The 22,527-nt window shown below is 37.2% G+C and overlaps 1 protein-coding gene across 6 annotated transcripts in view; it reads right to left on the bottom strand.

The window, feature by feature from the left end:
* Window positions 1-22,527, bottom strand: part of ULK4 (unc-51 like kinase 4) — a 257,174-nt gene that overhangs the window by 36,082 nt on the left and 198,565 nt on the right. For 5 of the 6 annotated variants that reach the window (XM_054814066.1, XM_054814067.1, XM_054814068.1 and 2 more), the window contains one exon: window positions 21,133-21,318. In XM_054814066.1, coding sequence (XP_054670041.1) covers window positions 21,133-21,318 — 186 coding nt within the window. Of the gene's footprint in view, window positions 1-2,829; window positions 2,938-21,132; window positions 21,319-22,527 lie in introns of those variants that run through there. The other variant, XM_054814071.1, reaches the window with a different exon arrangement.

The following is a 22,527-nucleotide window of genomic DNA, read 5'->3' as shown; positions in this document are numbered from 1 at the left end:
GCCAGACTAAGATGAAGGTATCTCAGCATGAAATCTATTTGTAAGAGATAATATTATTGTTCTGTAGTGCATATAATGTGATGAATGTCTTTTCTGGAATAGTTTTTAACTCTTCATCTCATCAGAATATGCACTAAAACCTGTCCCCTGTAACAGTCATATCCTGTTCTGCAGAAAGATGCCAAAATGGTATAACTGTAAAAGAGTACAGAGGACTGTGTTAACATTTGCTGACCTTTTCAGGTTTATTGAAACCACGTTTTTTCAATTTCCTTGAGATAATGGTACTTTGGATCAATATGTATGTTTGATCTCAACGGTCATTTACAATTTCCTATTGAAAGTGCACAAAAATTTAGTCCTGATAAGTTTCATCTCCTTGCAAGCCAAGGGTCTTCCAATAATTGAATTGAAAGCACTTATTGTCTAACAGCCTCTGTGAAGATTAGTACTCTATATACACCAGTTTAGCACCTTGTATGCCTTTTTTTCCCATTAATCTATATTGTTCTAATTTTCTTTTTAATATAGCATTTTTTTCTGTGGTCACGTTATAGGATTAATAATCAGGAATTTTACTTCCAATTCTATCACTAGCCATCTTGGCTAAACCAACCAAAAATGACATAGTAAAATATTCTGACATTATCAGAACAATTGACAGAAGCCTCGGTATATAATACTAGTTTTAATTCCCTCCCCCCCCCCCCCCCCCAAATGAATGGTGTCTTTTGAAAAACACAAAGCTCTAAAGGTAAAGAATAAAGTAAAAAATGCTTGGGAGTAAGATCAACAGAAATCAAATCAGTTTCACTTTTCTGAGCAGAAAATAGAGCAGGTTAAAGTTATCAGGGCCAAAAATGACCTTGCAGATTAGCATGCCTTCAATCAATACACAAGACTGGCTGCTTCTAACAAAGAAGAATAAAACTTGGATGGGTCAGAAATCAATGCTGGTTTGGGACTTACCCAATTTGAAGTCTTACAAACGAAAATGTGAAATCTCGAATTAGACTCTCTTTGTCACCCAAAAGCAATACAGGGTGAATCAGCAGGCAGTCATTATTTTCTGTCTGCTCCACACACTAATCAAGCTGCCTCATTCTGCTCCAGTGACAGCCCATCATTAAGGCATTAGAAACCTAAGCATCTGAATTGAGTCTTTTCTTAGGGATGTGGTCAGATTCGGAATTGTACAAGTCTCTGTCTCTATCAAAAATAGGAAGCCTAAGGAAAGCTGCACGACTGAAGGCACGCTTTCTCGTGTGTACATGGTGAACAAGCAACGGGATGCTAATACACACAATTCAATCCCGCTGTTCCAAAGGATGTGCTGTTTTCACAGTTTTCTGTGTCTGCAGGCAGAGACTAAAACCGGCTCATGTATCTCCATAATAGTTGTCTTGAGCAAGTCCAGAAAAGATCCTTTGCTATTTCTTTCCTCAAAGCTGAGACAATGTAATATTTTGTCATAAAGCGTAGCTTCTGCTCAGACTGCAAGCAGTAGTGGTCTGGACAATTCATCTAGAATTTAATCTAACAAACACCCAAGCTGCAGCAGTTTGAAAAAAGCTCTGCGGCAACAACAGGCCAGCTGTGCCCCACAGACAGCTCTAACGCGTCGCTACCCCAAGAGATGCGTGTAAGTTGGTGGTCGCAGAGGAGTGCGGAGAGAGTCCTTCCTTGCATGGCGAACTGTGGATTGGCATCTATTGTTAGGGTTAGTCAGCGCTTGTGTATGAGCTGAAAAAGGTTTAAGTCTATGACAAATATTTTGATGTTTTATGTTTAAAGGTGAGAAGAAACCATCTCTACTGATTTACAAAATGGTGAAACAGCTGAATGAACAAGTCTGCCTATGCCCTTGAATGGGGCAGACAGGTGGTTTCAAATTATCACCTCAATTAAATACAGACATTTTACAGAGATGCTTCTCTGATAACTGGATAAATGATACCACGGGGAAATTTCATCCTGCCAGAAACCCAGTGACCTCTTCAGTTTCTCACTTGCAGTAATATCAGCATGTACAGAATAATACATTTTGTGTAGAATCTGCTAGTTAAAAAATGAAGCTCATACAGAAACGAGTGCCATTTTTCAGACTAACGTTAGAAATAGGGGAAGGGTTTTGAAAGTTATTGACGATCCACCTATTTATTAATACAGATTAATTAGTGAAGTGTGTTCTCCTTGATATAACAACTGCAATAACACCAATGGAACAAAACCAGCCAAGAACTGAGCTTTAAAAGTCTCCAGTCTTTTGCACCTTAACCTTTTGTACAAGGCATCTTAGCATATAATTTCTAAACAACATTTTTGTTTAAAATTTGACTGATTTTCATAAAGGACAAATGTTTAAAATAATTAAAAATTAAATAAAAGATATAATTCAGGATTAAAACTTTCTCTTTTATGCTAAAACTCTTTCCCTACAATTATATTTCATTTGGTCTGATCCTTTTCCCTCCGCAGTCTTTTTCTTTGATCAATAAACCAATGCTAGTTGAACATAAGTAAAAATCGGGGTCATTACGTTAAGGCGGCAGACTCATCAAATTCAAAGATGTACACTGAATATTTTCTTTCCATAAAGTTGTGTTCAGCTTTACAACTGAAAGCTTCAGCAGTAAGGTATCTACATTAGGTAGACAAATGGAAGGTTTTTTTAATCTTAGATATTTTAAAAGTACACTACAGCTACTATTCTGCCATTGAAAATTAGAAAGGAAGTGAACTGATAAAAATTATAAGCTGCCCCAAAAATCATACGCTTCCTTCCTTGAAACTTTTCATATTAGCATGAAAACAGTTTACCTACCAGACGTCAGCTTCAGTAAAGAGAAATACTATTTGTTTTATAAATGGCCACTGCAAAAGATTCATTCGACACACATCACATTCTATCACTATTCATTGTTGTTTCCACAAGAGCTGTAAGAAAATAAATATTGGCTTTGAGTTTTTTACCAGTTCCCAAGTTTGAACCAAAGTCTACTTACCTGCATCTTCAATAACCGTAAACATGCTAGGATAGTATCTGACTTTTGCTTTGATACAATGATTCATCCATACCAAACAGTAAGAAATTGAGTAGATTAAAACTATATGAACCGGAATAAACACGCAAACAAAAATGTTTGCATAGACTCCCTCTTCAGTGACACTGCAAACATGCACATAACCGAAGGCTGAGTTTCTTGGGAGACGTGCACAAAACTGTTCATAACACGGTATTGCTTTGCTCTCTCGTGTGTTTCTAGTACACTTGAGTGCAAGCACACCAATCGGCATCAGCTACATTTGAGAGCAGGGGTACATTTTGAAGAGTTAAAAATAAATCACTAATAAAATAATAATATAAAAGTATATGAATTTAACTGAGAAGTAAGACATATTGGATCACATTATAATTAATACTATTTAAAATTCAAGCTTTCAAGAACTATGTCTAATTCTCCCTGCGTTTCAATGACACTATCTAGTTGGTTTTCTTCTTTTGAAAACTGCAGGGTGCAACTGCACTTTCTGAGTATCATACTTGTCTCTCTTCTATATGCTGAAGGGATAGCAAAAAACCCTCCCAAGTAATTCTGCTAGTCAAGGTTAAGCTCAGATGCTTTTGTATAGTGATATTTCTATCTGTTTTCTTCCTTCCTTGTTTGCTTTAGATCACTGTCAGTTTTAACCCTATGATTAAACTGTCATCAGCAAGCAATTTCTACAATGTTAAAACTATGGTTTTTTTAAACCTCAGTTTTCAAGTGTGAGAACATCAAAACATTTGTGGCTTTTTTCCTCTGTGACTTCACAGGAGTGTATAATAATTATTATGAGCTGTTCCACATTTTAAAATTAATAACCAGATTTGAGCGAAAGATGCAAAAGTTGCCATCAGAGGGCAAACCACTGCAGTGTCGCTCAGATGTTTCTGCCCACATGTTCAGCCCAGGTTTGAGACTAGAGATGAATTAGGAAAGTACTATAAGGAGATGATTATGTATTATGTGGTATAATTGTAGAAAATTATTGACACCTGTAATTACTTAGCTAGAACCAACATAATTTTAGCATTACAATATCAAGATATTCTTACATAAATTAATTTATGCAAATGGAATAATTTATGAGAACATAGCCCATTTAAATCATTGTCAATGATATCACATTTAGGTAAAAAAAAATAGCAGAAATGTGTCATTAAAATCAGAAGTGATGAATCTAGATCACAGTTGTAAGCGCTGCTTGGCATTAAACTGAATGTTCATACAGGGCAGTGAGATTTTATGGTACGTTAGAAACTCACAGCAGAAGTAACAAAAAGCAGAGAGACACCCTTTCGTCATCAACTCCCAAACAATAAAAAAGATAGGAGTAATTTGAACAGCGCACACTGAAGGCAGCAGGAAGCATTACATTGCTGTACATACCAGACTGACTACTATCATAGCTCCAGTGGTACTGAACACTTCCCAAACAAGTAACAGTTTGCTCCTTTTTCATCTGTAGCAAAAGTGAAAAATGGGGAGGGGTGGCGGGGATGTTAAAGGACCTTTTCACAGACATTAGCAAGCTGAAGAAAGGAAATTTTGCTTCCTATCAGGAGTCACAAGAAATCACTTAAGCACAGTTCGTTCTGTTCACGTTAACGAACCTGAAGCATATGCTTAAGGTCTTAATTTTGATAGTGACCAAAGTCCTTGTTCATTCATTCATCCTGCTTCTGCTCCAGAAAACCAGACTAAGATTCTGTTCAAAGTCATGGGCTACGACTGTACGTCTATGTACAATGCTGAGTATGAGAAATAAAACCCTCTAGACAGAAATACAGTGACAGCTAGAAGAGACAGGCAGCCAGCAAGAAAGCTGTGCAAGTCGATACCTATCTTCTCAGAAAGTTTACATGATAGCTAGTCTTGCACATTGTGACTGCGAAAAAGAAAAAAAGAAATTAATAGGACCAGTATTTTCTCTGACTGTTCGGAGAACAATGTGAACCTTCTTAGCACAAGTTAATAGTGCTGGTATGTCCCCTAGGCACACAGAAGACATGATGGCCCTACTTAACCCCCGAAAACACAAAACTTTGCAGTTTAGAAAGCTCCCGGAAGGTTCCCAGAACTTTCTTTTACATCTTCTTATTGGGACTTGCTGATGGCTTCTCTATGCTTGATTACATCTCCAGGCCAGACAGAAATAAGGGCCCTGAATCTTGTCTTGTCTTCATTCAGGATGGTGTGTGTCAGCAGGGCACTAGTGACAGATGAAGCTTTTGCTTTCCTCTCTGTAGGCTCTGAAATACCACCCATCCACTTACAGGAGCCAGAAAAGGGTGTGGATATTTCACTGTGACCTCCCTCCATAGCGTATCTACGCCAAGAAACATAAAGAAGCTGATTCTCTTAACAGGACTACAAGTCCCAAAGATCCTTAAATATGTAAACTAAGACCAACCATTATACTGCAGAAATCACTCTGTATAATGACAGAATTAGGAAGAAATGTATGTGCCTTTTTTCTGGACAGGTCTCAAGTTGTTTATTTGTAGATGCACTGAAGTTGTCCAAATAAAACAGCAAAATTATCTACATAAATCACCTTAGGTGCTATGCATAAACAACACTTACTGCAAGGAATAATAATAAAAAAACCCCCAAACCAACATACCAAAACCAATATAGAGATGAGACAGAAAGGTCGGTTGTTGGGGTTTTTTTGGGTATATAATCTTACTTCCAGATCTAGTTCTTTAACAAAGATTATAGCAGATATATTTTTTTCTTTGTATGTTGTGTAATCAAACTGGTTTAGACATCTCCAATAATGAAGATGTTGCTACTATTATTATAAAGTCATATAAAAGTAGGTGAGCAGCTGTAGCCTAATAAACACACAGCTGAACAAAGGAAACTGCTGACAAGCTGCAATCTTGTTTTAATGTAAATTCTCATGTGTTCACATCATATTTTAATTGTACACAACAATAAATAAGCTTCTGTGACTAGCAGTTTCTCATAAATGGGCTAATGCTAATTATCCCTCTATTTTCAACCACATGGTTTTAGTGAAAAGATTAATGTCAGAAAAATAACACAAAAATAACGAGCTTTGCAAGCCATTTGAGTAGCAGAAAATATTAGTTTCCTTTATTTGATTTTTTTAGTTTTAGATGAAAGCTGTGACAACTCTCTCATAAGACATCTCAATATTTCAAGCATTAGATCTAGCAATGTATTAATTATGTAAGAAATATATAACTTGTTTCCCTAGATTTTTCATCAGCATTGTTGTACTGGTGAACTGAAAGCCAGAGTGTGCAACTCCAGCACCATCACTGAATTTAAGGGCTGGTCTTTCTTACATCTGGAAATATGCCATTAAGTATGGGCAACAGGTTTCCCTTCTATTCTGTCCTTTGCTCTACAGCTAGGATCAGGAAACGTTTGTTTGGTCTGAAATAATTTGTACTAGTCTGACAAAGTTATTTTAACTCTGACTAATGATAAGATACAGCATCTAAAAGAATGACCGTCCAGGGAATGATTAAGAAGAAAGGGCCTTTTCAACCACTCAAGTGATAAAAACTTGCTGCTTTTCATTTTCACTCTTTTTGTCTGATTAATCCTTCTAGTTACAGGTCTTAAGCTTCCAGTCAAAATTAAGACTGTACTAAGAACCGTATAAACACAGCTTGAGCCACCGAGGTGATGATTGCATTACATGGTGGCCCCTAGACCAGACATACATACTTTCTATACTGCAAGCGTGGCGTCAGGTCCGGCTGGAGCATGGCCCCTTACTGCGTGGAGGAACCAGCTTGCTTCAGCACGCCGCGTGGGTTAGCGTGTTTGCACCGGCTGCCTTGCAGAGCAGTAGGGTTGATGGAAGACTGGGGGGTGCAGAGACTACTGCACCTATAGCTCCTTTATCAGTGTGGTACCAACAGTTGCCCAGCTGTGTCATGTACCTTGGTTGATTTTCTTTTTAAAACTTAAACACTCTTTCTGCTTTCTTTTAAACAAGTATTAAAAAAATAGCGTTTGCATCTCACACGATGTTAGCATGATATAGCTAAATATGATAGTATTGAATCTTTTGGATGAGGGTTCAAGTAAGGTTGCCAGAACTTCTCTATTCTCACCAATAATGTGATTGTGGCTAGAAAAACGTCCCTAGAAGACCTCATCCAATGATGACACTACAATATGTGGTGGTTTTGGTGGCTTTTTGCTTTATTTCTCTCTCCCCACAGTCTTCCTGAATGCACACAATTTCACCGGAGCACATTCCCCACTATGCACATTATAACACAGAAGTCCAGCTCTGATCCAGTTTCTTTGCAGAGGAGTGGGAAAGACATCCCTGTCCATCAGAGGGGAGAGGAAGAGAAAGGTACCTGAGGAGTGCAACCACCTCCAATCTCTTTCCTTCCTCTCCGTTGGAACAGAGAGGCTGCAAGCTGAACCCCTGTGAGTTGGGTGGGGAGATGGATCAAAACCACACAGAGGGGATGGGCTGTACAGAGAAGGGCACAGGATTCACATCACACTAAAATCAGTACATTCAGTAATCTCAAAACCGAAAGAGTTTCATATTATTTAGGAATTACGCATATTCATAACTGCAGTGCTACCGTGGTATCGAGATAGTGTTCATCACTGCTTTATATTTCTCACCTCTAATCGTTATTTCTCTCTCACACACACAGGTATTCAGCAGTAGTCAATGCTGCTCCTTTCATATTCCAATCCACATCCTGCCACTGTCCTCTGCACCTTGCCTTACTCCCAGATGTCCCAGAGTCATTAAATCCCTGTCAGAGTGATTACATTTGCATTCTACTTTCTCATCCAAGTTCAACTAAAAGTATCATCAATTTTTAAGTTCTTGAAGTATTCTACAAGGTATTAGGCAAGAGTTGAATAAAACAATCTTGGCAGGTTGATGTTTGGCTGCTATTATTTTCAAGTAGAGCTGGACAAATTCAATTTGCCTCATTTCAAAGCCATTTGAACTTTGTGGGTCAAAAGCTTGATTACTTCATTACTAGGTTCATCTCTCATTTAAACAGTTTGTTAAAAGGCGAGTGCGGAGAAAGACACAGATACAAGCTTTGAAAACAAAAAGCCTACCGGTGCGAGCTTTGCTTTTAGGAAGACTGTTAGGTTTCCCACACAGTTTAGTCTCATATCACAGCATCCTATTTCACTACACTTCATTTTCTTGAAACATAAAACTGAAAAAACTTAAATTCAAATGGAATTTAAATTGTTAAACCAAAATACTTAGTATCCCATAGAATTTCTGCTCCCCAGTCACTTCTCTGGTCTTTTCTTTCAATCCTTTTGTAAGAGAAATGTATGATTTATTTTTTTCTTAGGACTTAAAGTACCTAATGATTTGGGATGCTAAACCAGAGAAACTTTTTGTAGGCCTGATATTCAGGAAAGTGATTAGTACTTTCAGGAAATTAGACACCTTTTGGAATCTCTGCAACTAAATTTGGAAAATTACGGTATTTCAAACCCTAGTAATTTTAGAAACTTTTAGCCATTATGTAGATGGAAATACTAAAAAATAAGAGAAGTTATAATTCAATGAGAAAATCTGAAAGGATTACAGAACAGTATATAAGCCTAATAGGTGCACACACACAAGCATACAGCAGTATGCTAATGTAATTATGTACTCTTGAGATCATAAATAGTTATGCAAAATTACAGCATGAAGCTGCAAGAAGGGGAAGAGAATCTTGTTGAAACCTGCAGTGGTCAAAATGTAAGATGAGAGTAGGCATTTTAACATTCTTGCTCCTCCAGATTTCAACATCAATTCCCACAAAGCTTTCAGCTGCATTTTAAAGAGAAAAAGAAAAAAAAAAAGTAAGTTTCGGGAAAAATCAGGAGCATCAGGTTCAGGAGAGAAGAATCAAAAACGTATAAGTAGAGGTGGAAATATAGAATAAAAAAGACACGTCGAGAAAAGGATCCTAAAAAATATAATGGTGAAGGCGATATAGAGACTAGAAGAATTTATAAAATCATTCGTTATTAAATAATATCACCTTCAAAATGTAATATATACTCCATCTTGGAACTACAATTACATGAATAAATTACACGAGCATCTCTCTGATGTCATCAGAGCTCCTCAGTGGAGCAACAGTCCACTCGAGCAATCCTGAGGGCATATTATTTAAATCTTTCAATGACAGCTGTAATTTGCTTTTCAGCAATAAGAATTTTCCTCACCAAGCTAAAAGAAATATTGCTATATTAGCAGACCCAGGGCCACACATATCTGATGGATATATGGGGCACAAATTATTCTTAATCATCTTATAGTTATAGACTTTGAAAATAAATATTGCGTGCCATTACGTGAATATACCCCCATTTATATTGCAAATATATAAACTGTAATCCTGGTTTAAAATGACAAAAGGAGGCCCTGATCTTTATAAACAATGATTCCTTTTATGCTTTATGTAAACATATTATTTTATCAAGTATGCTAAATATTACCTTTTATAGTATTTAAATACTGGTAGTACTTTGAAGAAAAGTAGCAGTATGAGGATGTGTTAATATACTCACTTCCATGGGAATTATTCAATTGTAAAAGATTAACTTGGTTTTGCTTTTTAACTCTAATCTGCTTTGTCTAGACGTTTGCTCTAATGAGAATAAGCAACACGCAGCTACTCACTGAGGGGTCTTAGTTAAAATTTTAGGGCTGACTAAATACTGCTTTACCAGTAAGCTCTGCAGAGCTTTTCCTGCTCCAGAACTCAGAGCCTGGGCCCCAGGCTCCCTTGGGAAATCCTTCCTTTATCTCTCCCAAAGCCCACCGCAGGGAAAACCTCTGCCGGGGGGACAGGTAGAGTGCCCTGCACCAGCACGTCCCTGGAAACACTGGCCTCTTGCATGAAAAGCCCCAAAGGAAGCATACAGTTAGAATGAGCACAAGGTATTCTACCTCAATTACTACTACTTTTTTTTCAGTGACGAAATATGGGACAATAGCAAATTACAGTTACAAAAAAAATGTAATTTGTTTAAATTATTAGTCTGGTGGACCCCACTGTGTAGTATACTAATCTCACAGCACTTATATATACCTCACGTCGTGTATACAGGGCGGAGTTTTATACACGCATTTTGTTTAGCACAGGTAGGGGCAGGTTTTGATATCAATTATCTTTTTCTGATGCAATTCTAATATGCAATAAGTCTATTCATTACAATTACCAAGGATTTACAGCATAAATCCTTTGCATATTTCCTTTAAAAAATGAATTTTAAATCATTGGAGCTGTTTGACACTATAAAATTACATGCATCTGTTGATCCACTTCTAAATGAACACTACATAGTTCTAGAAGTACTCTTTTTAAGGATTTAGGTAATCATCTGCTTTTGACAAGACTAAGGATTGTGAGTCAACTTCATTGCTCTTAAAATGCCCCCTGAAATGTCTAAAAAAGCAAGCTGTATAAGCAGCGTAGAGCTGGTATGCAAATTACGAGATATTCTTATGCTGCATCATATGAACTCATCGACTAGGCATTGCATCCCAGAGAAAGCATCTGCTGTGTGAAATTTAGGACAGTAATTCACAGCCCATAGAACACTGCATCACCACAAATTACATTTGTTATAAATTTATAATGATGTTCATATAAAAACATTACATTTTAATAATTTAAAGAAGTGACAGCACTGGGCACTTTATAAATGTTTAACTAGTAGAGTCTTCATAATTTAAAATGTGGAGGTTTCATTACTGAAGATGCTGGATTGAATCACTGCTTGAACTTGGGAGGAGGGAGTCAGTTAAAGGAGAAATCTACTGAAAGTCTACCCTCAATGCACACAAATGCTATTTTAAAACATAACTTTGTTTCAGAAACACTAACATGAATCACAGACTCATCTGTGCAGCACCACGTTCATAAAGCCCAGATACAGTTGTTAGTGCCAGGGATTAGTATGTGAGCATGGGCCCTCTGTTGGGGAACTTTAAAAGTATGCACTTACTGTTAATGAATACGTCAATCAACCATTAGATGCATGAGATATCCAGGGAAAAAAAGTTAAAGTGTTTTCTTTTCTTTCATTGCACGTATGTTTTGACTGATGCGTATAAAATAATTTTCATCTTGGATCTTTCCGACAATCTCTAACTCCTTAAACACTGCCTTCCTTGTGCTTCATATAGGCATGTTGCTTGGTCTCGTTATCACGACCAGCATACTTTTGTTGTATCTATGTCTCATTTTTACTCTACCATTTCCATTTGACAGACAACCCATACCTGAAATGTCCTATTAGTCTATTTGTCTCCTTTACCTAATTCATGTGCCTCAGAGTCCCACATCCTCACAGCCTGATGGCCAAGGACTGTCTCCCTCTACAATACACCCCTTTAAGCACTCCATCTGTATTCCCTGTTCATCTGCATCCACACACTGGCTATTAAATCAAGCTCTGTGTAACCTGCAGATTTGCTCATGGCAAGATTTTTGAAAACACCGGCTTCTCAGCAGTGCTCCAGCCTTATAAGATGAAGAGGGTAAGGATCTAGACGAAGTGAAAGATAGCTAATGTTTATCATATGCCATATGAAAGTGCAGAACTTGAAATATATTAAAAAAAATAATCAATAGATAGAAACATTGGCAAGGAAAATAAGGGAGCACTGAGGATTAATGAAGAGGATATGCCAAGACCTTTTACTCTGACTGTCCACTACGAGGTGATTTAGAAGTCAAAGGAAGGACCACTCCTTTCCAGTAAGGAATCTATCTCCTACATTAGATTTCCTCCCAGTACATGGTAGTTATAATTTTATTTACATGCTGAAATGTAATGGACTATTTCACCCTCAGTAAGCTTGTCAGCAAGGAGACTGAGTTTAAGAGAATAGATGTAATAAAAAAGGGAGGTTTTGCTGAAGGGTTTGCAATACGAGTTTGTAAAAAGTCACTGTAAACTTGGTTTCTATGCATACCTGTATCTCTTCTTCAACATGGGCAACCAAAATCTTTCAAAGCTCTTTTAGTTTCTGGTAATGGCCTCACATGAAGATTAGATGAAGACGAAGGATTTTTGAAATACTCCTGTGGCCATAAGAATTTAAATTTGGAATAAAATGAAGATACTTTTATATTAATAATCAGGAGCAACTGGTTAAATTCTCATCCCTGCTTGCACAGCACTGAACACTGCCGAAGGATCTGTTTTAACCATGATAGTCATCTTTGTGTCAAATTACATCCTATTTCGAAGAGTCACTTTCAGGCAATTCCTTGAGCTTATTTTGAATACAGGAAAGAAACTAGATTGTTCTCTGGAGCAAGAAATGATTTTTTTACTGTGCTTGCGTTAAGAATACCACAGTGAGGTCCTGGTCTACAGGCACTAATGCAATTCAGTTATAATAATAACGAAAGCAGCAACTACTCCCATTAATGCTAGAGACCCCAGAAATATGTGCAACCTGGTATTAACATTCAAGCTGAGAAAATATTTTTAATAATTTAATCCTATTTGATTGGCGTTGGTAGATCCTCTTCAAAAAATTTTGTTGATAGTTACTACTCCTTATCTGAGGACCACAAAATATTTTGCAAACATTAAACATTACAGTAGCTTATGAGGGTAGGTGAGTAATATTAAACATAAAGCTGCTAGGACAAAGCAGAAAGCAGGAAAAGTAGGAGCCACCCAGCTGTATATTAGAAAGTTGTCAGCATCAAACAAACACTGAAGACAAATGAAGGAAAGCCATTAAAATAGCCCTCCGTTTGAACTTCTGGGTTGGGAGTGGGAGAACTCAATATATGATTTGCTAGCAAAGCAGGTGTTTGTCTATGCAGTGGAAATACCAGATGAAGGACAGTGTGCTCTCTTTGATATGGAGAAAGAACTACACAGTTACAGTAAAAACACCGACGGCAAATTAGTCATTGCAGAGGTATAAATGCATAAAACAAAACAGAACCTCTAGATTAAGATAACCATGGATATTCCAGACGTATCACCAGCTGCAAAAAGGTGGGAACTAAATCACATCAAAAGTTGGAAGTCCCAGTATATATTTCCTTAATCAAAAGCTTCCAAGCTATAAAAACTCCTATATATCCCCAAAATTGGTAAGTTAATTGCATAAAAAATTCCTTGTCATATGACTTTATGCATCTCTACTTAACGTTCTGATTTTACCGGAGGTTATGTGAAACCTAGTATTTTTAATAGAACAGGCTTGTGGAGTCCAGTGATCAGCTGAAAAAAAATCTCTACTTAGATCCAACTAAAATAAAAATTTAATTCTCACAGTTATTAAGAATTTCTTGACACTTTGAGTTAAGAATACCTCAAGCCACATACAAAAAGAAAATAAATTGTGTTCACGGTTACACATACACAGGGATATAAACTATACCACATAAAGGGAATTTAGAGCAAGTGTAGTCAGAGAAGTACAAAATTCACACAGCAGAAGAGGATTCTGATGCAGCCAGAAATCAGTGATCCTATAAGCCTGGACAATCTTATCGAGATTTAAATATTTGCCTTTTCTATGAGAAGAAATAAGCAGAACATTCCTGTACCATCTAGTGCCTTTGGTCAAAAAATAGCAAAGTTTTCTGTGATCTGGTATCAGCCACAGAACTTCTGGACAGGATCAAAAGTGACAAGATAGGGGAAGATAAGAATTCCAGGGACTGCATCGGTGACTGAGACTTACCCATGGATACTTGTTCTGTTTAATTTCATAAGACAGAAGGATAAGTACTAGGAAAAAAACCCATCGGTATACAAATTCAAAATGCTGCACTTAAGAATTTTGGCAACTGAAAGAAGGATATTGTAAAATTCAAAGAGCTAAACAAAGATGAAGGCTAATAAGAAACAGAAAAGACCTATTAAAATTCTTTCAGCGCCTCTTAACCAAGAGTGTAAATCTAAATACCAAAATATTCTTCCATCTCCTCCAGCAGAAACCATAGGATGCAAATGCCAAAAAAAGATAAAGTCAAGGACAGTGCTAATTCTTCTCAGCATCCTGAAAACTCTCTATGACTTACACAAAGTATAAATGAGCCTGAATTTAGCCCTTCACAAGCTACATAAACCAGGCACACAGGTCATAAACATGCACATGCCTCTAAGGTGAAACAGTATCTAACTATTTCAGAAGAAAAATGAAAATTCTTATCAGACATATACAGTGAAAATTTGTGTCCTGGATTTCAATACACAGAATGTAATTAGTCAAGTTAAAATTAACCATGTATAGTACTATAAAGAATGCCATGGGATCTCGAATGATAATCAACTACAGCATCCCTCTCAGATCTGGATGTCCTAAGTGTTACTAGGCATACAAACAACATTGTCATACAAAACTGTAAAAAAAGCACTCTTTGAAAAGCTATGTTATTCTTAATATGAAGTAAATAATTATAAATGAAATAATCCATATTTTAGGACTTGGTATTGCTCATAGAATGTCTGAGAGCAAATTGGGATGTTATTAAGTTTTGACTATTCAAAAATCACACTCATTGTTTTCATTCTTAGTGCTACTGAAAATGCTTTACTAAGCTTAAAAAAATAAAATCTTCTAGCAGGGCTTAATAATGAAAGTACAGTATTTCGTTTCCATGAGAATTTGGTAGAGCCTGTATGATGCTACAAACTGAACACAAAGTTCAAAATACAGCTTAAGTGAGATTTTAAAAAAAAGAAATAATAATTCCAAATTACTCAGAATTGAGCCAATGTTGATTAATTTCTGTTCAGTAAACAACAAAGTACAGCAAAGGGGCTGTGCCACAAGAAAATTACACCCGCCAAATGCTGAATTTCTTTAAATTATACTATACTAGCTCTATTTAAATAATTGTTTAATTGTTGCTTAAATTCTATTAGAGTAGTTGTGATTAGTTGCATTCATCTTCTGAGTAGTTTAAACTAGCTTTTCTTAACTCTTCACTGTAAACTCAATATATTGCTTCTTGAACAAAGGGAATGGTCTGGCCCAGCGACTCCGACTCGCAAATATCCCTGCCGACTGCTAATATTCATCAGGGACATTGTAACCTTTTTTTTAACTGCAGGTGCTGGAGGCCTCCCCGTCTCTCATCTCTGGGGACTCTCTCACATTTCATTAAAACCCTAAAACAAAGGCCTGTCTGAGTGTGCAAACGGAGGGAGCTTCCCTGCATGGCGGGAACGGTGGAGAGGCATTATCCTTCCCATGTATTTGTTTCAAAGCGTTTTGAGAAACCTGTCCTGTTTATGGTCTGCATACTGTAATCTTAATGCTGATTAGCTCTTTCTTCTTGGGGGGGATCTTAAGTTGTGTTTAATGAAATGCTCTGTCCTGCCCAAGGACATTGCTCTATTAGACTGAGACTAAAGCTGGTCTACAAAGGAGGGATGCCGGCTTGGTAAAAATAAGAGATTAATACTGATGGATAGAAATTGGTCACGTAAGAGTCACACGGATTTTAAAAAAGATGTGTAATTTAAGGAAAACATATATAACAACATGTGCGTTTATAGTGACTATACATGTCAGCTACCCACAAATGAGTATTGTATTCACAGTCTAACAAGTATCTCTGTTATAAAGTTATTCCTTAGGGCAATGGAATATTATGGATTACCTTAGTAATTAATGAAATTAATTAAAGGCACACTTAAAAGGTTCAGATTAGGAGAAAGATGCATAAGAAGTTTTTCTCCAGCTAACTGAGATTATTTGAGTGCTGTGCTCTCTTGGCCAGAGATACACCAACAGGTTCCCACAGCTTTGTAAAACTGGGAAAGCAGATTCCACTGGGAATTGCCGCACAAGCACCTCCTTGTGGCGCTGAATCTGTAAAAGGGAAGCTATCTGAAAAATCTCTTGGGATTCTGCTTCACCTTCTTTGAGGCAAGCTCCCTGTAGATGTACTTGTGGGAATCTACTGAGGAGCAAATCTCCAGCAAGAAGCTTGACTTACAGAGGGACTGCAGAACTGCTACCCTAAAGCAAACATTGGTGCTACTCGGGCTGTATATCTCTTCAAGCTCTAAACGTCTTTCCTCATAATGCATGATCAGTGATTAATATAATGAGGACCTAATCTGGGAACTATCACAGTAAAAATATATACAGATATTTTAATATACAAACACATAGCTGTCAACTCAAAACATGTGAACTCAGCACATCTCTATAAAACGCAGGATGATATGGTTACTAATCTACATGACAGAAACTTAGGGATGACTTGAATGATATTTCAGACGTAGTGACCAATGGTTCCCCAGGCTTTGTTTCACTGAAAACAGGATAATAAATCTGCCTGCAGGTACCCAATGATGCCTTAGCTGTGGCCCAGACTGGCAGGGAGAGCAAATTAGCGTTCAGCCGTCCTACAATGAAATTAATGAAAGTTATGGACCTTTGCAACAGCTCAAGTATTATCATGCTAGCCTTAACATCTTTGCTACACAGCCTAATACGATTTGAGAAATCCTTATATGTAACCCCCACAGGGTATCTGACATGCAGGTGACATCCTAAATGTCTTAGCTGCTCACAAATAAAGGATGAACAACTTTTTGACAGTTAAAATAGGCAAATTAGCGAAAATTAGGTTCTAGAAAGATGATCAGAAGAAAAAGTGTGATTTAGGTAGAATTCAAATGTACTTTCTGACAAGTACTTAAAGTAAAAGTCACAGAACAAAAGTTCACTCTCCACAGTGAGTGCGGAATTGCCTGTTAAAGCCTGATGCTTATTCATTTTTCTCAGAGGAATTTTTCCTTATTACTAGATGGAATAAAATGAGTCTTCTCTGGTTTTGAAAGCTGAAACATTTTATTTGTCAGTACCCAGCTGTAAGCCCACAGTGATTACGTGTCCGGTGGAGATATTGGTCAGTGCTATAAAAATTCTGGTGATAATCACTTGCCTTTACATTACATACTAGATGGTAAATTGAGATGGCAGGTAGATTTTTTTTCTCTGGGGAAAAAAGAAATTAAAAACCTCTCAGTAAAGCAGGCAAAAATTGAACTATTTGCTTCCCAAATGAAAATTTCTTCCACTTTGGAAAGAAATACTTTAATCTAGATGATTTACTGAACTGTAATAAGATGTAGTATATCTTCAATTGAGCACACCTTCAGCAATTTTGCCAAGGACACCAAACTGTGTGGTGCAGTTGACACACTGGAGGGCAGGGATGCCATCCAGAGGGACCTTGATAGGCTTGAGAGGTGGGCCTGTGCAAACTGCATGAGAGTCAACAAGGCCAAGTGCAAGGTCCTGCATGTGGGTCGGGGCAATCCCAAGCACAAATACAGGCTGAGTGGAGAATGGAGTGAGAGCAGCCCTGAGGAGAAGCACTTGGGGGTGTTGGTGGACAAGAAGTTCAACATGAGCCAGCAGTGTGCACTTGCAGCCCAGAAAGCCAACCGTGTCCTGGGCTGCATCAAAAGAAGCGTGACCAGCAGGATGAGGGAGGTGATTCTCCCCATCTACTCTGCTCTCGTGAGATCCCACCTGGAGTACTGCATCCAGCTCTGGGGGCCCCCGTACAAGACAGACATAGATCTGTTGGAGTGAGTCCAGAGGAGGCCACAAAGATGATCAGAGGGATGGAGCACCTCTCCTATGAGGACAGGCTGAGAGAGCTGGGGTTGTTCCGCCTGGAGAAGAGAAGGCTCCGGGGAGACCTTGTAGCAGCCTTCCAGTACCTGAAGGGTGCCTACCAAGAAAGCTGGAGAGGGACTGTTTACAAGGGCATGTAGTGATAAGACAATGCGTAATGGTTTTAAACTCAAGGAGGGCAGATTTAGATTAGATATTAGGAAGAAATTCTTCACTGTAAGGGTGGTGAGGCAATGGAACAGGTTGACCAGAGAGGTTGCGGAGGCCCCATCCCTGGAATTGTTCAAGGCCAGGTTGGATGGGGCTTTGGGCAGCCTGGTCTAGCGGAGGGTGTACCTGCCCATGGCAGGGGGCTTGGAACTAGGTGATCTTTAAGGTCCCTTCCAACCCAAACCATTCTATGATTCTACGATTCACAGAAAAGAGGAAGTGACAAGATAGCAATTTCCATAAAGGGTGGCAGGAGAGGCTCCCAGCACCAAAGAATGGGACAAGATCATTCCCCTGGCATCACTGATCTGTTACACAAATGCTGCTTAAAAATTGCAAGAATATCTGAATAGCAGTATTGTCTAACCCAAGATGAAGCCACCACAACAAGACAGTTCAGTAAAAGGGCTGAAGAGAAAAAAAAACAAATCCACCAAACTCTGTTTCTTTGATTCAGTAATTTTGTTCCGTTTCTGTCCATTATATCAATACCAGTGAGAGAACATTCTTGAAAAAGACTGGTTAACCTGGGCCTGACAGAGCCAAAAGCTTTGAAAGCTAAGAGGCGATTATAAAAAAGTCAGAAAGATGACAGTCAATGCTGCCTCTTCAAAGCTTTTAAATGATCCTTACTTACATAGTTACAAAAGTTAGCTCAAAGCATATTTTTTCTAGTTTTCACCCCTAATGATTTCTTTTTACAGCAAAATAAAGCCTGTTAAAAGGGCTGTTCATGGCGATTCCATTAATAAGTCTGTAGGAAGATATTTTTCCCCCCCAATCTGGCCTATATCTTTATTTCTGTTTAATAAATGAATACAACAAATTGTAGGGCAAAAAATCAGTGAAGAAAGTGTTGAAAGAAGTTTATATTGCCCAGCAGTCAATTTGCTGGTCCAAGTTGATGAAAAATGACTTTAAAAAAAAAAAATCCCACCAAAAACCCCTTCAAACAAACCACCAACTTTGTCCAAAAAATACCCCTCCAGCCACTGGAGATAAAACTTAATGAACACTATTACATTAAAACAACAGTAGAAATAAGTTTCCATTTCATCAGGGTAAGATCACCTTGTACATTAACAAATTCTGTGACATGCTTTAAATTGAAGACTGAAACCGAGACATCTGTCTCCATTAGCTCATTGGAGTCATATGAAACACTTGGACAGAAATTAACTAGTCATGCTGCTACGCCTTTTCCTTATTTCCATAAATACATGTTATAAGGGCAGCTGTAGCATAAATATACTGAATTCTTTTTGTATATTCCTGTCTTATAATACCTGTGCCTGTAACAACAAAGTTAATGTGACCACAGATTGGAAAGATGCTCTGTACAAGCACTGATTGGCAGGAATGGAAACTGGTGCACTTAATGATCCCTCTATTAAAATATTGCTCAGTAATTTAAAAAAAAGAAGGAAAAAAAGAAAAAAAAAAGAACAACACTGCTCTAGGCTTCAAAATCCAGCATGAACAGCTGATGTGGGCTGAATACTTCTTAAATAGATATGATTATATTTCAATATCTTTTGTGATTATGACAATTTTGACAAGATAATCATCTCCTCTGAACAGGACTTTTTAAGGTTTAGAGAAATAATGTAAGATTTATTAAATAATCTGTCAAATTATCTATGAACCCTGCTTTCAAAAGAAATCCTATGATCTCATTAAAATAATTACAGAAAATCTATGCCTGACATTATAAATAACAAGTACCAGTATCACTGGTATACAAAGGAGAGATCTAAAAGTACAGGAACTTGCAAGATTCAAAAGGTGATAGCATAGCTTTATTCTCTTAACATAATCAACAGAAGTTTCTATGTTAAATATCCTGCATGCTAGGTCAACTTTTGAACCACTGTCTTCAGAATGGAGGGAAAGGAAACAAGTCTGTAGCTATGCTAAAACCAAATTTTTTATATATATATATTACAGCCTTATTTCTCTTTCCTTCCCTCAAACTTTGTTGCCTTTTTCTCTTATTGCTTTTGGACAGTTCTACGCAGCACAACAATTACACAGAAAGAGAAGCACAGGTACAAGCAATAGTCAATAGGAAGTGCCTTAAAAAATAAAAAAACTTTGCTAGAATTCTCTTTTCAGGAAGAGCTTGAGAAAATAAAGGAGTGAAACCTGAGATAATGTCAAGAATGAGAGAAATTACAAATTTTAAACATAATTTCCATTTTAATTTTATATATTCATGCTTCTTTTACAGAGACATAAAAGAGAGATGAGGAAAACTGGGAAGAAGGGTATGGTGTTTACTTTCCTGTTAGGTAAATACAGCAGGCAGGAGAAAGAGGACAGGAACAGCTCTGAAAGCTCTGCAAAAAAAGAGTGCTTCCTCCTAACTCCTTAAGTAGATTGACTCCTGCTGCCATTGATTATGACCTTACTCTAGTAGCACTTTCAAAATTCAAGTGTCTTCTGCCTCTTACACTGGTGAAGATACCCTCTCTTCATTGTAAACTCCTGCTCTTGTAAAGAGTGAAGTAATCAACCAATGCAAGGTGACAATTCAGGCAAAGCTTGTTATCAAGATACTTCAAGATAAACAACATACTATTATCTGAGACAATGTTACAGATACAGAAGGTTTTCCACCTAACCTACTTGAAAGACACAACGCTGCTGTCATGCCACCATGTCAGAGCATGACAGAATTGAAACCCCTACCCATCAGTAAGATCACCAGACTAAGTCCCCTGCACAATTCGCAGTGATTGGCATTCTACATCACAACCACTTCACAGCGGAAGTGGTCCGTATCGCTTGGTGAGAACGAGGAGTCAACAGTCTACGCACAAACCTATTTCAAGTACAATATGGCATTTTATTTACCATGAAATCGAGCACTGTGTTTCTGAACAGCTATTTAATGCTACAAGGTTAGTTCTTTGAGAAGGCATTCAGAAAATTGTTCCGATACTTCATAAAGCTGAAGTACTAAACAAATATATAAATAACACAAGTTATTTAAATAGCTGAACAGTTAACTGAAAGTGGAGAAATCCAACAATCATTTTGTAAGAGGTTTTAATTGTAGAAGGCTATCTTCTCCAGAGAAGTTAACTGAAATTTAAAGACATGAAATTTAACTTCACGTATTTTGTTTTCAAAATTATTTTATACTCTTTTTTTACTTTAAGAGGAAAAAAACAGCCAAAAAATTATCCAATGATATAAAAGAAACATATGGACTTTTAAAATATTTAGAAGCCAACTCACCAGTCTCTTTATAATTCTCAACAAAAGCTTCAGTTGTCGTGTATCTTTTTTGGACTTCAGTACTTCAGCAAAGCTGTCCATGTTTTCTGGAGACATACTCTCCTGACTGTTCCCTCCATACAGCTGAACCAGCAATGATAAGCACCATGAGGCACTCTCAAATATTTCAGTATCTTCACTGGGAAGCTAAAAATGAACAAAAATTGAACAAACAAAAATCAAATTCCAATTTCAGAAAAATTGCATAACACTGGGGATTTGGAAGAGTATTAACATTTGCATTGTGCCAGGATGGAATAATTTCTAGTTGATTGACACAAAATTCCATTAAACTAAGCTTAATAAAGTGATGAAAATATAAGTACAATATATCTGTTCTTAAGCAGCAGTACAACAATGTCTCCACTATGGTTCTATCAAATAGCCTATCCATAGCAACATCCATAAACGCATGAAAATGTTGCTCCAACTCTGTTATTTTCAGACAGTGTATTTTGCTTTAAATAGAAGTAGTAATAGCAGAAAGCATCATTATAGCAATGATGTCTAATCTTCTACATAATGCAGACCATAAAACTCCATTTAATTATTTCTAAATCAAGTCTATGGCTTCTGGTTGAGGTAGAGTACAGGCTATCTAGCTATTTAATGGATTTTAAGTAGTCACATTAGTAGGTACATTTTGCAGATTTTAAACATTTTCCTGAATTCCAGTTTTTCTGCACTCCTTTGAAGAGCAGACACTGGAGCAGGCCCTAGCAATGGAATAGAAAAACGCTCTCCTGGGAAGCAAAATTATGGAAAAAAATTTGGGGGCATGGCTAATAATCATCTTCAAATGAGCTTCTGGTAGTATAACTCTGCTATCAAAATAATTTATATCTTTCTTGAACGTACAGTCTGGAAAGAATGAAGAGAGATTTTACATTATGCTTGTATTTGGTACTGTTGGAACAACAACAGGAACACAATGCCTAGTTTTAGTGCAGACAGTTCATGAAAGCTAGTGGGAAAAATTTGTAGATGTTTCTTGGGAGCAGGCAAGAGGATGACAGATGGGACAAAATAACAGCAAAGGACTGAAGGAATTCAATGTCTATAGCTTATCAAAGGGAGGGTTAAAGGGCACTTGATCATATTCTCTTGGTTACAGGTGAGAAAAAGCAGTCTGAGGATAGGTTAATTCCTTTACCTGAAAAGGACTGGTAATAGATGATACCTCAAAACTTTAGGTAAAGCAGTTCAGAATAGAAGGAAGAAGACAATACTTTGATTTCCTTTTTTCTTTCTTTAATAAGATTAACCGCTGAAACAACTTCCTTAGAACTGAGACAGATTCTCTATCACAGGCAATTTATACATCACAATTTTTTTTTTTTTCTAAAAAAATAAGAA

Source organism: Grus americana, chromosome 2, assembly GCF_028858705.1.
Source record: "Grus americana isolate bGruAme1 chromosome 2, bGruAme1.mat, whole genome shotgun sequence".
NCBI classification, from domain to species: Eukaryota; Metazoa; Chordata; class Aves; order Gruiformes; family Gruidae; genus Grus; species Grus americana.
The sequence above is the reverse complement of the archived record's forward strand: the minus strand, read 5'-3'. Positions and strand labels throughout refer to the sequence as shown.